This window comes from Poecilia formosa, unplaced genomic scaffold (genome assembly GCF_000485575.1).
Source record: "Poecilia formosa unplaced genomic scaffold, Poecilia_formosa-5.1.2 Scaffold262, whole genome shotgun sequence".
NCBI classification, from domain to species: domain Eukaryota; kingdom Metazoa; phylum Chordata; class Actinopteri; order Cyprinodontiformes; family Poeciliidae; genus Poecilia; species Poecilia formosa.
Window position 1 is genome coordinate 713,225 of NW_006800201.1, and position 15,287 is coordinate 728,511.

Sequence of the window (15,287 nt, forward strand, 5' to 3'; positions counted from 1 at the left end):
CCCTAAATCTCGTCAGCGACAATAGGCGAGAGCGGTCCATGAGGGTCTATCCTTATATTATGTCTATGTGTGAGACGGTCACGCACGTGGTAGCTGCGCTGTGACGTGAAATGGGCATTAGCCAATGAAATGGCCCCTGTGGTAAGGTCCATTCAGTGTTACTGTCTATCGCGGCTGACAATGATTGACGGATGTCTAGCCACGCCCCCTCAGTTTGGGCTCCATCCATTTTCTAACACCCTTGCCCTAGGGGTCGGGAGGGGCGCTGGTGCCTAACTCCAGCTAATATTCCGGGCGAGAGGCGGGGTACACCCTGGACAAGTTGCCACAGGGCTGGCCCAAGGCGTAAACTAAGCAGCCGCGTAGGGCCCCCAGGCCACTAAGGGGCCCCCTCAGTTGAGCTGATTTTTTTTTTTTTTACTAATAATTTCTGTCATTATAATAGCAAAATGTTTTTACGTCAAGCTACATAGCTGCTACATCGATGAGCTGCTGTATGCTGTAGTTGGGGATATGTTGTTTGCTGCTGAGCAGAATCATTTTGTGGCTAAAAACATTATTTTTACATCAACTTCTAAGTTGAAAAAAGACTCACCTGATATAAATGACATTTTTAGCTATTGGAGTAATGCTTAAGAGAAATTTATCTAATAAAAGAATGTCATGAATATCTGTGTCGGGCTGCACCGATTGCAGTTTTCTGACCGATCCCTGGTTACCGATCTTTAAAAAGCCTGACCTGTTGATTTTAATTTTGGCTGATACCAATTTTTTTTGTCTGAAATGTTGCTAAATATATCAAGAAAGTCTCTGAGTTGGCAACAGTGGGGTGAACATTGTTAACTGCAAACGTGCAGATCTGACCTGGTGGGTCAGTCTGTCAGTCACACCTCTCACTGCAGAGCACAAGAGGACAGAGGCTGATTTTTAAACCTTTGCTGACAAAGATAAGTTTAGGGGATAAGATGGGCTTATTAGCCAATCATGATCCTCCAAAATTAAGGAAATCTGTGCCCAGAAATCAACTGGTCGATAAACCAGTTAGCCAATAAATGTATCCTATTATACATGTATATGATGTAAACAGCACTGCCAGAGATGCAATAAGTTTATAGCCGGTGTGTGAATGATCTAATGAACGGACTGCTGATTGCAGCCAGCCTACATTGTTAGCAGAACTAGAGGGCCCCAAAACCAAATTTCGCTTGGGGCCCCATGGAGGCTTGGACCAGCCCTGCTCAACAGAACACAAAAACCTAAAAAAACACACAAAAAACCCAAATCACTACAATGTCATTGAATGCGACTGTTTACATGTGCTCCTCAAATGTGCCTTTTTGCGAAGCAGTGCATGTACACCTCGCTGCAGCAAACAGAAAGGGGCCAGGACGGACCACTGTCATTCTCATACCTTATTTGTAAATGGGACCATTCCACTCCGGAAGTGAAGGGGGGGCAATTTCCTATATTATTCGCTCTACTTCATAGGCAAATCCCGGGATGGGATGCACCCCTCCTACCCACCAATCTTGGAAAAGTCTAGAATTGTCCCCCCACCCCCGAAGAAATCATGAAAGAAACCTTTGTATTTAAACAATATCAATATAAAAAAAGGTAAATTTACCATTCCTCTATGAAAAAATAATAATTAATTTTTAGGTTCCCCCCACTATTGTTAGAACAATGGTTCAGTCCAAAGTGCAGGCGGAGCAACAGCAGCGCTGAACACACAAGTTCCATTAGAGCCGCTGAAGTGAGGAGCTAGCTGTTAGCTGTGGCTCTACAGCACTAACAAAAAACCCTCCAGTAAGTAAATACTTAAAGCAAAAGACATGCTACACCTTTTATTTACTTTCACTGCTCAATAGGAACAAACATATGAACAAAAATCAGACTGCAGTTTGTTCATTTCATTACTTTGGCTGAATCGTGATAAACCTTATGCCTTGGAAATCAAGACTAGCAAAACTGCTACATTGCTTTCATAGACTTAGCTCCTTTTTCTGTCGAAGGTAGCCAATATTCCAATTATATTTAGCTCTCTAACTCTTACTTTAATAAGAAGAGTCTGAAACGGGAGGGAGCGGCTGAGCATTACCACTCGCCGACAGCTCAGTACGGGAGCCAAGAGCAGAGGGACTACTGCAGCTGACGGTAAAAGTAAATTAAGTATGTCTTTATTTCTCATCATCTTCAACGTAGAGCCTTTAAAACCACAAAATAAAATCTGAACATTTTTCTAGAAAACTCTGGTGCTGACCCAACTTATCTTTAATTAAAGTATCAATAATAATAAATGTATTATTTACAGAATGTGGATACATTTCTGCCTACAGGGCAATTAAAAATAATGAAACAAAAAACAGGGTAATATAAGTGAGCCAAAGAGCCACTGTCTTTGGCTCACAGATTGATTCATGGAGAAAAGAGTCCATGAATCAAGGGGGGAGTTCATTTAAAATCAGTGTTGAAGTCGTAAGCATCATCTGTATAAACGGTATGGGCTGCAGGTCTGAGGCATTTTGTTAGCATGTTTTCTATCATTCTTAGCTTGATATAAACCCCATCCAAACTGACAACCTACATTAATAAAATGGTGAAATAATATTGACCACAAAACATTGTATTTATAAGATATCAACGTTTTTCCTACACAATCCTAACAAACGTTTTTAATGTTGAAAAAAATAAACGGTTTCTCTTCACAATATTTATTAATTTGTTTATTAATCTATTTGTATGATTTGTTCTTTAAATTGCCATTTATATTATTTTTAGGTCTCAGGAAATGATTGAGGGATGAAGAGACTGATGTCTGGTCCTATATGTTCTGACGGGGCGTTCTCCTGACCCATTCTATCTGATATCAAACAACCCACTGTGCGCCACTGAATATCGCCGACACATTTTTTAATGCCCATATTAAATTTCACTGTAATTCCCACTCACGTCTGTATTTTTGCCAGAGGTTTACTTCTGAGGACGGTGTAGAATCGGGTGGACATTTTAAAAAAGACGCGGGTTGATAGCAGCTCACCCGTATCTAAGCAACTGTGACAACATCGTCAGTTCGTGGGGGTGGAGGAGGGGGTCCTATTTAGGTCCCACAACGACAATTTAGTTGACCTTAATATCCTGTGTTTTGTTTTGGTCATTATTATTAGTTATTGTTGAGATGTGTATTATAGGTTTGTCTATCAGACATTTATAGCAATTCGGAATAAATCGCATCCCGTATTGGTTCAATACAGGGCGGAGACAACAACAGCCACCTGTCATTTTAGGCTAGCTTAAGCTAACCTGAATATTTACAACCACTTCTGTTGATACACTGACATTACTTATCTACTGTCTTTCAACCACTTTGAAAAGCTTTTCTTCGTCTCTCCAACATCTTTATCCCTCCCCTTCTTCCGTTTTCTGTTTAGTGCCCCGGAGTTTTTTCTCTGGGGCACTAAAAAGCTTCTCCCAGCTTTAGCTCCCTGTTGTCGAATGCATTCCTACAATTCAAATTTAAAAGAAGAAGAAGAAAAAAAAAATGCGCCTCAGCGCGTTCTCGAAGGGAGTACCAAGCTAAATGTATGGGAAGCCGTGCGGTTAGCAGGAGGGGAGGGCCGCCTAATCAGTGCTGTTCCTGTTATTGATCATTTCATACCCAAACAGCTGTTAAGTAGCTACATAAAATACTGACTAGAAAAAAATACTCCCGAAATCGTTTTTGCGCCTCCTCTAGTGCAGCGCCCCTGTGCGTTGCATACAGTGCATACCCACTTTTTGGGCCACTGCGTGTTTTCTGTTTTTTTGTATTCTTTCTTTGGACTCTTATCAACTAATAAGCAATTTCCCTTAGGAATCAAAGTATATTCTACTCTATTCTTAAGTTACATTGATTACTGTAACAGTACCTTCACAGGTCAGCCAAAAAATAAAAAAATCAAACCTCCACCTGCAGCTAATCCAGAATGCTGCTGTTGGAGGTCTCTCTAAAACCAGGAAGCTAGAGAACATCACACCAGTTCTACAGTCCTTACATTGGTTTCCTATAGCTCAGAGTATAGACTTTAAAATACTGTTTATAAATCACTTAATGGTTTAGCACATTACATTAAAGATCTGCTGTTGTTGCAAAAGCTGCAAAACAGCTGAAAAACTGAGTTCCTTGAAATCTAGACTATAAACCCACCTGTTTAGAGTTGCTTTTGAAACAAAATCAATAAAACATTAATCAATATTCTGATGTGTAACGATGGAACTTGACAAAACGTAATGCTTCAATTATTGACTGTGTTCTATGACTTTGTATTTCTGTCATTTTCCACTTTGAACTGCCTTGTTGCTGAAAAGTGCTATACAAATAAACTTGGATACGGCCAAAAAGACCAACTCACACTAAATATCCATTAAGCAAATTTAATTTCAAAGTGTCAAGTGCACCATTATGTGATCAATAGAAACGTGGTTACTAACAGTGTCTTCAGTCAGATGCTTCAACACCGATTGCTACAGGAGATCCTTCTTGCCCACAGATATCAGAATCTACAACAACTCTTTGAAGAAACTTGGGTCATATGAGTTAAAACAACGTTTAATTTCCCTTTGAGATTAATAAAGAACTTCTGAATTTGAATTGAACTCTGATTGTTATAGTTGTGTGACATACAAAAGTGTGCAGTCTGGTCTGGTGTAGCGTGATTGTGGATACCACTCACATTCACCAAGCACAAGCACTGAAACAAACAGTAACACTGTCTGGTTAAAGCACTTTAATAGCAGATGGATATTAGAAATTCAGTGTTATGATAATGACAGGAGTTAGTGTGATCTACAGGAGAAACATTTGATCATACATTAAGATGAAACTCAAAATGTGATATGTCTCTTGTCATCAGTTTTATCATGTGATGCTTATGCATTTGACACTACACCCTAATCATTTAAAAATAATATAACTTCCATAAAGTTGCATTTAAATAAATACCTTACAGAAGCAAAAGTAAACAGTGAATTCAGGCATTTCATGTGACTATAAAATATTCAAACACTGATGATGTTTTCATACATTTCTAATATGAGGTCAGTAGAGAAACCCCATTTTCCCATCCTCATGCATGCTTAAAGATACACCAAGGCTTGTATACAGACAGATAAATCTAGTATATGTCCAAGTTTATTTAAACATACATTCTGTATATGACCTGATGGTGACCTTAGTTGATAGCCCATTAAAATCAAGCAAGCTGATGGCATTCATTTAAAATGTAGAAGTTTGACTCTATGCAGGAATTCATGTAAAACTAGCTGAGGACAGAATACAACATCAGAGTATCAGAGTATTGGGTTTAAAATCAATCAAAATTAAAATTACTTCAACTCCACCTCAATACAAGTTCAAAGATCCTTCCAAAAATAGCTTATTAAAATATTCCTGGTCATGTGACCATTTCCTGACTCATGTGGTTGCTATCCACGTCCTTCCTGTTGTTGATTGAAGGGTTAGAAAGAAACTTGAAAGAAGAAACTTGGAAATGTTCTGAGCATGCATCAGAACCATTCAAGCTCTCAAACTTGTAGATGAGGTAAAATGAAAAATAGAAGCATATGATACTGAAGAAGTACATCACCACCGCAGACAGTTTTTAACTTCGTCTTTGTCTTCTAAGCTTAAAGGTAATGGCAATGGTGTAAACCAAATCAACTTGTTTGTCAATGTACAAAACTATGTAAAACTATGCAAGCATTTTCTCCTAGCTGTGTGACTAGGAGTTTGCTAGGAGACTAGGAGACAGCAGAGCTGTGTGACTTCATGTAAAAACTGTTTTTATGCAAAACTCTGTTGATATTGCACTAATGTTGAAAAAAATCAATTTCACAATTGCAGTATTTCCATTAAATAAGAAACACATCTAAATCACACATGAATATGTTTGCTCACACAAAAAGTCACTAAAAACATGCTTCGCCATAATACTCCAACTAACTACTTCCTGTTTTCTTCATAGTTTGGGCCAACAGCAACATGATGTTCATGATCATGTGACTTATGTGTTGTGAAAAAAGTGTTTTCATTGCAGTTTTGCAGAATAAACCAATTTCAATATGGCCAAAAGAATCACCTCACTCTGGTGCCAAAACTTTTCATCGAGAGTTTTTTTGAAACTAGTTTGTTTTGATTAAGAAAATGTATTTTCAAAATGTCAAATTGTGTGATTATGTGGTCAGTGGAGAAGCAGCTAGTGAGTTAGGAGGCAGAGGACAAAGACACAGAAAAGGGCATTGCAGCAAAAACATGTTGAAATAGGAGACAAGATGAACAGAGAGAGGACAAACAGGCAGAAAAACAAGACGGCTCATGTTTGAAAATGTACATTTTGGTGCACATAACCAGAACCACAGAAAGCCTGGGGGAAGGCCTGCAACTAGAATGAGAAAGAGCAGTTCTTTTTTTTTTTTTAAATCAGAATTTATGGATGCACCAGGAGAAAACTGGGGAGGATACAGAACTTCACAGGAAGCAAGGAGAAAAACACGAACCATGCAAACACATCTCCTCTTTCTCTTCTGTGGGATTTTTAATCAAACATTCGCACCGAACTGCATACAAAAAGCTACACATACTATTACTGCCCCCGATTATGTGAAAACACAAGCCGCCTCTATGTAGCTGCACAGGCAGAATACATGGAGATTTGCAAGCGGAGAGTCTGAGGAGGTGCATACTGATATTTCAGGCGTTGTCTTTTGCTTCCTTAAAGATTGCAGTTTTGCAGCGATTATTTAATGATGGCCTAAAACAGACGGGCCTTCTTCTTCATGTCGTTCCTCTTCCACAGGGCCATCCGGTCAAACTGTTCCAGTGTCATTCCAAAAACCTGCTGAAACTCGTCTGGAGATAAATGTCTCTGGAAATGGAGGACAGGTTGGAGAGACTTTTACTTGACGGTAAACACAACAGACTTAACACAATGCTTGAAAGCTATATTACTCAAAAGAAAAACACCGCTTCATATTCTCAAACTCCTTGTTTTCATTAGAGCTAAATGCTCAGCTCCCAGAATTAACAGCAAAGTATTGGAAGAACTGATCAAGTCTACCATTTTTTCTACATATAATGGTATCATTTATTCAGCATAATTCAACTGAAAACCCAACAAATTGGTTCAAAAGAAAGAAAGATAAAAGGCAAAAGCAGGGTGTGCCCACCATTAAACTAAGCATCAAAACAGATTCCATAGAAATCTGTTGTTCACAGCTAATCTGCCAATAGCAGAGCAAATTTTTGATTTAGCTCATTAGTGTTTTTACTGATTTTAAAAACTTTTAATGCACTTTTTCTTCCCCTAAAAATGTTTATCCACATAAATTCTAGAGGGCTAATTTACTTGTTTATTCTATAAACTATGGTGGCCCTGAAGTACAAAACCCCAATTAACTAAGCACAACATAATTAAGAAAACACAATGACTTCAATTAAGCACAATTACAAAATAAGAAAATTGCCTTATTTTGTAGTTGGCATTTTGCACAGTTGAATGGTTGGCATGGAGATTAAATGATTTCCAAAAACATGCACGAAAGAATCAAGGAAACACTCAAGGCAGTTTTTGATGAAGGAATAACATTATAACATGATGTAAAGCTAAAAAAACAAAATTTATTTTACATAATTCTGCACCTTTTATGTAACTGATCATACTGAAGCTCATCTCATTTTGTTTTCATCCATCTAAGTTGTATCTTAACATAGACTAAATCTTCAAAGGACTGTCTTAGGTCATTCCAAACAGCTGACCAGTCTTTTCTACTGCAATTTGAATCATTTCACAGCCATGTTTTAACATTTTCTCCAGGTTAACAGGCCGTGGAAAGAAGGAGGGGGCTGGAACTACAGAGCAGGGAGGAAAAGATGAGGGCTCACCTCCAGTCTGGTGCGATCTACATCTCTGGGAAGCTTCACTTTCACTTTATGTGTCACTGCTAGTATTTCATAGGGGTAGATCTGGAATAGAAAAAGGGTTGAGAGAGATTTGTCAGTGAGTAGTATTAGGAAACTTATGTATCAGCTAATTTAATCATAAAGCGAGAATATCCCTTACCTTGTAATCTAAACAGGAGAGAAGGGAGAGAAACATATATTAAATGACAGATTATGATGCTAGAGTACTGAGAACTCTCCTTGGCAGATACACTAAAGACTGTATGCATATACACATGAAAGCAGAACATCACCTCTCCATGATCTCACCTTAGGTCACCAGAGTACAGAGCAGTCATGGCATAATTACTTTGAAAAAGTAACTTTGATCAGATTACTGATTACTCATTGAAAAAGTAACTAATTAGATTACTAATTACTTAATTTGGAAAGTAAATAAGTTACATTTAAAGTAACTTTTTAAATTACTTTCAGCAGCTGCTAACAACGCTCTGCCGCCTGTGAAAATTGCATTGATCTTTGCCAATACTTAATTGTAAGTTATTTTATAATTGTAACATCAACAATGTATCTCCACATAAGGTTGAACTGAAGGGGAGATTATTTAATGGTTTCAATAGTACAAAAAAACTTTAGTAATTTGTGCATGTTTTTGTGTGTTCCACTATTCTCCACTAAACTCTAAATAGGATTTTAGACCTCCCACCCCTCCCTGCCCCAGCCTCCAGGTTCTGCGTTACGGCCCTGTGTTTGCTGTCACAGCGCAGCGCACAGAGCTCCTCCTGTGGCTCCACAACTCAGACGGCTCCTGCACAGATTTATGACATTTATCCTAATATTAATGATTATATTGGCGTTTAGTTGCACAACTTTATGAACACGTTCATTCATGTTTGCTTTCATGTTTATTGCGCTGTTCATATTAATCTCGATGTTTGCAGTTTGTTGTAGCGCAACCCATTCACAGCAAATATATTAACTTGACTTTACGAAAAACACAGCAGGACGGATCATCCGGGAAATGATGGACAGGGAGAGTCTGACTTTAGTGACTAATTAGAGGTCAGACAAAATCTGTTTATTTCCAAGCCCAAATAAGCAACTTCACGTTCAAAAACAGCCCAAAAGCGCAGCCCGCGACTCATTAAATTTGTTAGCAACTTTAGAAAAAACCAAGCCCGAAGCCACTTATAATAATCGGACTTGGTGACTGAAAGTCAAATTAGTTCCTATTTTTCCAGCAACAAAATGCACATCTCTCTCTTCCCTCCATTGTTTATGTTTCTGTCGCTGCTGATACTGTTGCATAGAAACGGCGATCACTCCCCAAGACACGCAGAGGAACTACAATTAAATTACAAAAGAAAATAGTAACGCAAAGTGTTTTCGATAAGTAACTGTAATCTGACTACTGGATTTGAAATAGCAACGCGTTAGATTACTTGTTACTGAGAAAAGTGGTCCTGGTAGAGAGGGTCTCTACGCTAATGGAATCAAAGATTCATAATTATTGGAAAGCAGATATGGTGGTTTGTATGTTAATCCATGAAACCTGATATAGCTGATGGTATAACAGAGTCTCACAGGTAAAGTATCATGTCCCTTGAACTTTTCAACATTTTGTTCTGATATAGAAACAAACCTTTGTGTATTTTATTGGGATTTATGTGACAAACAACACATAGTGCAGAATTGTCAGGTGGAAGGAGAAAGAGACAGTTGTCTGTTCTGAAAAGAAAAATGTGAAAAGTGTTTATTTGTAATGAATCAATACTTTTCAGAATGTCTTTTGACTGAAGGTCTTTTGGGGGTTGTCTCTGCTTTGAACAAACCCCAACAATTTTATAATGTGCTCCTCACAACTCTTTTTATCAGAACAGTCTTATCATAAGATTAGTTAGCTACAGTGTCATAAACAGCAGGAGATAGGTTTTTGATCCTCAAGACTAAGTGTTACTTTCCCGACCCAGCATTTATCAGGATTGAAGCTGTCCTGGGTGAGCTGTGGTGGCACAGGGGTTAAGCACGAACCATGTATGGAGGACTTAGTCCTCGACGCAGCCATCGCAGGTTCGATTCCTGGCCTGGCGACCTTTGCTGCATGTCTTCCCCGTCTCTCATTACCAATTTTCCTGTCAATTAACTATCAAATAAAGGCCACTAGATTCAATAAAACCTTTTTAAAAAAAAAAAATGGATCAAAGCTGTCCTCATTAGCATCAAACACAACCTCCTTTTATTAAAAAAGATAAATGGTAAGGCCATCTGTGTTGAGCTCCGCAGAATCATCGGAGCATAACAACTAAATCTTCACAACTATAGATGACAACCTGCTGTTACAAGATCTGCTGATCAGAACCTAGAAAAGGCAGCCAGGATCAAATGTTAACTAGAGCAGACTCGACAAACTCCCTTGACTCTGTATTTTTGTCCTCACCTGCCAAGGTTTTTATAGGTTTCTTATTTCTTCTCATCCAGACTCTTGTTAAAGTACTTTTTTTTTCAACAACACCTACACACTGAATTTTTGTCAATCCTTCTTTGCAAAACAGCTCAAGCTCAGACTGTTTAGTTTTCTCATCTTGCCAGAGTTTTAAGTTGCATTTAGCACTAAGACATGGATATGCGTTGATGTAAACAGGGCCGGCCCAAGCCTCCATGGGGCCCCAAGCAGAATTTGGTTTTGGGGCCCTCTAGTTCTGCTAACAATGTGGGCTGGCTGCAATCAGGAGTCCGATCATTAGATCATTCACACACTTGCTATAAACTTATTGCATCTCTGGCAGTGCTGTTTACATTATATACATGCATAATAGGATACATTTATTGGCCAACTGATTTATCAACCAGTTAATTTCTGGGCAACGATTTCCTTAATTTTGGAGGATCGTGATTGGCCGTTAAGCCCATCTTATCCCCTAATCTTATCCTCGTCAGCAGAGGTTTAAAAATCAGCCTCTGTCCTCAGTGAGAGGTGTGACTGACAGACTGACCCACCAGGTCAGATCTGCAGGTTTGCAGTTAACAATGTTCACCCCACTGTTGCCAAGAGACTCTTGATATATTTACCAACATTTCAGACAAAAAAAATTGGTATCAGCCAAAATCAAAATAGACAGGTCAGGCTTTTTAAAGATCGGTAACCAGGGATCGGTCAGAAAACTGCAATCAGTGCAGCCCTATACAGATATTCATGACATTCTTTTATTAGATAAATTTCTCTTAAGCATTACTCCAATAGCTAAAAAATGTAATTTATATTAGGTGAGTCTTTTTTCAACTTGTTGATGTAAAATAATGTTTTTAGCCACAAAATGATTCTGCTCAGCAGCAAACAACATATCCCCAACTACAGCATACAGCAGCTCATTGATGTAGCAGCTATGTAGCCTGACGTAAAAACATTTTGCTAGACAATGTCAAACATTGAGAAGGTTCAATTATTGTTATCAAACATTATCAAACTCGGCGTTTTGAAGCCAAAAATACCTCAGAAATATACAGAGCCAACCATGAGAATCAATTCATCTAAAGTTTAAACTCAGTTTCACACAAACACAAAGACCCTAACATAAATGTTTGGCTGTTGAACTTGGTCTGGTCAAGGTAATTTTCTATAAGCAGCTTTACAAATCTTTTACATTTGCATTACATTACATTACCAAGGCACATTAAAACAAACCTTTATCTTGGCTTTTTTCTATTCTTCCTTTCTTTTCTCCCTCCCTGAAGGATAAGTCCTTTTTTGAGACATTGTTTTGCTAACTTAACTTCTGACCGGAGCTTTGGACGTTTGGATGCTCTGCTCATTGCAGGGCAGCTCGTTACCGGCGAAGCGTGCGGTACCTACCGTGGCCACCAGGGGGGGCCCGAGAGCAATTTTCTTTTTATTTTTATTGATAAAATAATAATTTCTACATACATGATCAAATATATATTATTGTAAAAACAAGTAACTTCACAGTGAAAGTGTGTTTGTGATATAATATTAAAAAAAAAAAAAAAAAATTAGCTCCACTGAGCCCGAAAATTGTCTCGGGAGTGAAGCACGTCATAATGCATCAATACAACAAATCTAATATGGCATTTAAAAAACAAGCACTTGTCAGAGTTTGGCTACATGGAGGCTCAATGCAGGAGCAAAAGGACAGCGGCCAGACAGCAGGTAAAGCAGCGCACAGCTACACTCACCCGGATTAGCATCATGGTCAGAAAGCTAAACAAATAACCTAAAAAATAATTCAAGTCTTCGAGCTAGCTGTGTAAGACCTGGTTCTGCTCTTGCTCTTGGACCGCCGCAACGCGATAATGGTAGTAATATTTTACAGACATAGCGCTGCTCAACCTCCACCCAGCAGTGAACTCTCACACTGCTTAAAGCTGCAGCATGTAACGTAAACAACAAAAAAAATTCAGATATTAAAACTTTCGCTATGTCCAAACATGAGAGATAATTTATGAAAAAAAAAAAATAAATTAAAGCTGCAAGCAGCCTCGAATGGCCCTCGCAGCTCAGCGCCACTCCGGCCTATTGCCCACCGCGGGGGTTCCAGCACCGCCACACGCCACCCACCGCAGACGCTCTCATGTGGCTCCCGCTCTTGTCCTCCAGGCAATACGCATTGATGCGTTCGGCAGCGCTCCCTGGCGATGCACAAAAAATCTTGTGCAGTTTGGGTCATGTAGCAAGGAGATACAGCTCTTTGATTAACCTAGTGGGCGCAGTGGAGTTACATTACAATGTATTGCTATTGGGCTCTTTAGAGGTTCACCAGAGTCAATCATAAAAAGTCTGGTGCAAATCGGATGATGCATGTGTGAATTAGAGATGATCGTAGACATACGGCGAGCATTGCTATTCGCTATTTAGCCACGCCCACATGGTTCAGCCAGCAGCCAACATTCACAGAGTTCATCATCATGTCATTTTATATCAGTTGGCACAGGATTGATTCCATTTGAATCATAGAGTATAAGTAAGACATCCAGCAGAAAAAACAGGTGACTTCCTTTTGGAGGGGGGCGGGAATTAGGTGATGTCATCAATTCACCATGTTAATGTGATCAGGGCTGGTCTATAATGAGACATGGAAAGTCTGATTCAGCTCTGAGCTTTCCTGGAGAAGTTTTTGCATTCTAATATTTCAGGGCAGAAAGCCAAAGTTTGACGCTTAGCCACGCCCACATGCTTTAATGTACGAGAAATCTTTAGATAGCTTTTCACCTTCAATGTCTCAAGAGTGTGCTGAGTGAGTTTGAAGTCTGTATCTCAAAAGCCGTAGGAGGAGTTCAATCAGATGTGATGTGTATGAAAAAAAGGAAATGGTGGGTTTGATCCAAAATGGCCAACTTCCTGTTGGGTTTGCACCATAGCTCCAAGACACTTTTTTGTATTTCCTGACAAGATACACATATGTACCAAGTTTCATATTTTTAGGTTAAAGCATGGCTTGGGGCTGATCATTTAAAAAATTCTAGGGGGCGCTGTAGAGAAATTAGGCCACGCCCATCAACGACTGTTATGGATTCCTGTTCGGGGATAAGGATGCATCCTACTGAGTTTGGTGCAGCTTGGCTCGAAAATATAAAATTTACAGCCAAATGTATGGCAACGGAGTTACAGGTCACTTCACCACACCGCCATTGCCACGCCCTCCGTTGAAAACTCTTGGCACTTTAAAGCAAGTGAGACCAACTTGTTATCTGTCATCCAACACAGAATCATCTTGATTAAGTTGAAAGAGCCAGAGATGGAGCTTTCCAAGGAAAAAGAAGGCACTTCCTGTTGTGAGGGGGCGGGGCTTAGATGACGTCAGACTATGACGATATAGGATCGTAAGGGATCCAACCAGGATCACCCATGTCAAGTTTGGTGCAGCTCTGCTCATAATTGTGAAATCTAGAGCCAAATGTATAGCAACGGTGTTACAGGTCACTTCGCCACGCTGCCACGCCCACCTGCTCCATCGAAAACAAACAGGGTTGTAAATCCACATTACACCAACATGTTTTCTGTCTGTGGACACAGTTTCATCTTGATTAGCTCAAAGGGGTCAGAAAGGGACTGTTCAGAGTAAAACATGACACTTCCTGTTGTCATCATTTGACCGTTGGGTATTGTAGGGCACCCGATGATGGTCAATCACTGAAAGTTTGGTGCCTCTGTGAGTTTTTGTGTAGGAGTTATAACAGTTTGGTGTTTCATGGTGAATAGGTGAACTTTGACCCCAGGAAACCCCCCTTTAGCAGGCAAGAAAATGCAAACCTTTGATAACTTTTAATCGGCCAAGCCTTATGAACGATCTCACCGAGTTTGAAGCTGATTGACCGAAATCCCTAGGAGGAGTTCAATCAAATGCAAAGGCTGTAAACGGCCAAAATGGGGTCAAAATCGGAACTTCAATCCAAAATGGCCAACTTCCTGTCATGCTTGCACTATGACATTAATTGTAAATTCTGAGCGTCTTGGGGATCTCTACAAGTGTACCAAATTCCATGTCTCTGCGATAAAGTAAGGTAATAGGAAAGGGTCTTTTGAAAGTTGCTAGGTGGCGCCTTTGAGCTGTTTCTTTTGCGATGTTTGCGTTGACCTTAAAATACGTAAACTGTTCACAGTCTCGATGCGTCCGCCAAGTTTGGTGAGTTTCTGAATATGATAAAGCTTCCAAAAAGCCAATTTATTTTACGGAAGCATAATAATAATTTACAGCACAATTTCAATAGGCCTTCGCAGCGCTTAGCTGCTCGGGCCTCATAATCAATCTCCTCTGCCTCCTCCCTGTGTTCAGCAGAATTACTCAACTATGTCAGAACCAGCCAATCAGAACCAGCATTAATCAGCTAGCCGTGCTCTCAGGAAGTTTGGATTTTGTAACTTATAATTATTTTGATGGAACCTCCATTTGACTTTGAATGAATGTTTCCCTCTTTTACTAGACATTATTTGATATAAGTTTTATGAGATTTATTTGACTCGTATAATTTGGGGTCTAGAGAACTTTACTGTTAAATGTTGTTTAACTGGTTGCAGGTTTATCAGTTGTCCTTTTGACTGAGTAGCTGCTCTATTGTGCCAGCAAGTATGTTGCATATTTACGTTAACTAGGAATAACAAGGGCTCCAAAACCTTGAGGTATACCAAAATAAAGATGACTAAGAATTTGAGCAGCCACTCAGAAAGATATGTAGAATCCACTGTAAATCAGTGGTAGGTTTGCAATTATGTAATTTTCTTTCCAGAATGGTGCCCAAAGTTCAACATCATGTGTTGAAGTTGTGGTTATTGACTGCAAAGTGGGTGAAGACCGCTTATGCAGCAGTTCCATTGCCTCTCCTCACATTCTCCACCTGTGAT

General features: G+C 39.4%; 1 protein-coding gene across 6 annotated transcripts in view; it reads right to left on the reverse strand.

The window, feature by feature from the left end:
* Window positions 1–6,417: 6,417 nt before the first annotated feature.
* The window catches only part of ablim2 (actin binding LIM protein family, member 2), a 45,434-nt gene continuing 36,564 nt past the window's right edge, over window positions 6,418–15,287 (reverse strand). For all 6 annotated transcript variants that reach the window (XM_007570515.2, XM_007570511.2, XM_007570512.2 and 3 more), the window contains 3 exons: window positions 8,094–8,101; window positions 7,916–7,996; window positions 6,418–6,899 (listed from right to left, as the gene is read on the reverse strand). In XM_007570515.2, the coding sequence (XP_007570577.2) occupies window positions 6,786–6,899; window positions 7,916–7,996; window positions 8,094–8,101 (203 nt within the window). In that variant the 3' untranslated portion in view covers window positions 6,418–6,785. The remainder of the gene's footprint in view (window positions 6,900–7,915; window positions 7,997–8,093; window positions 8,102–15,287) is intronic.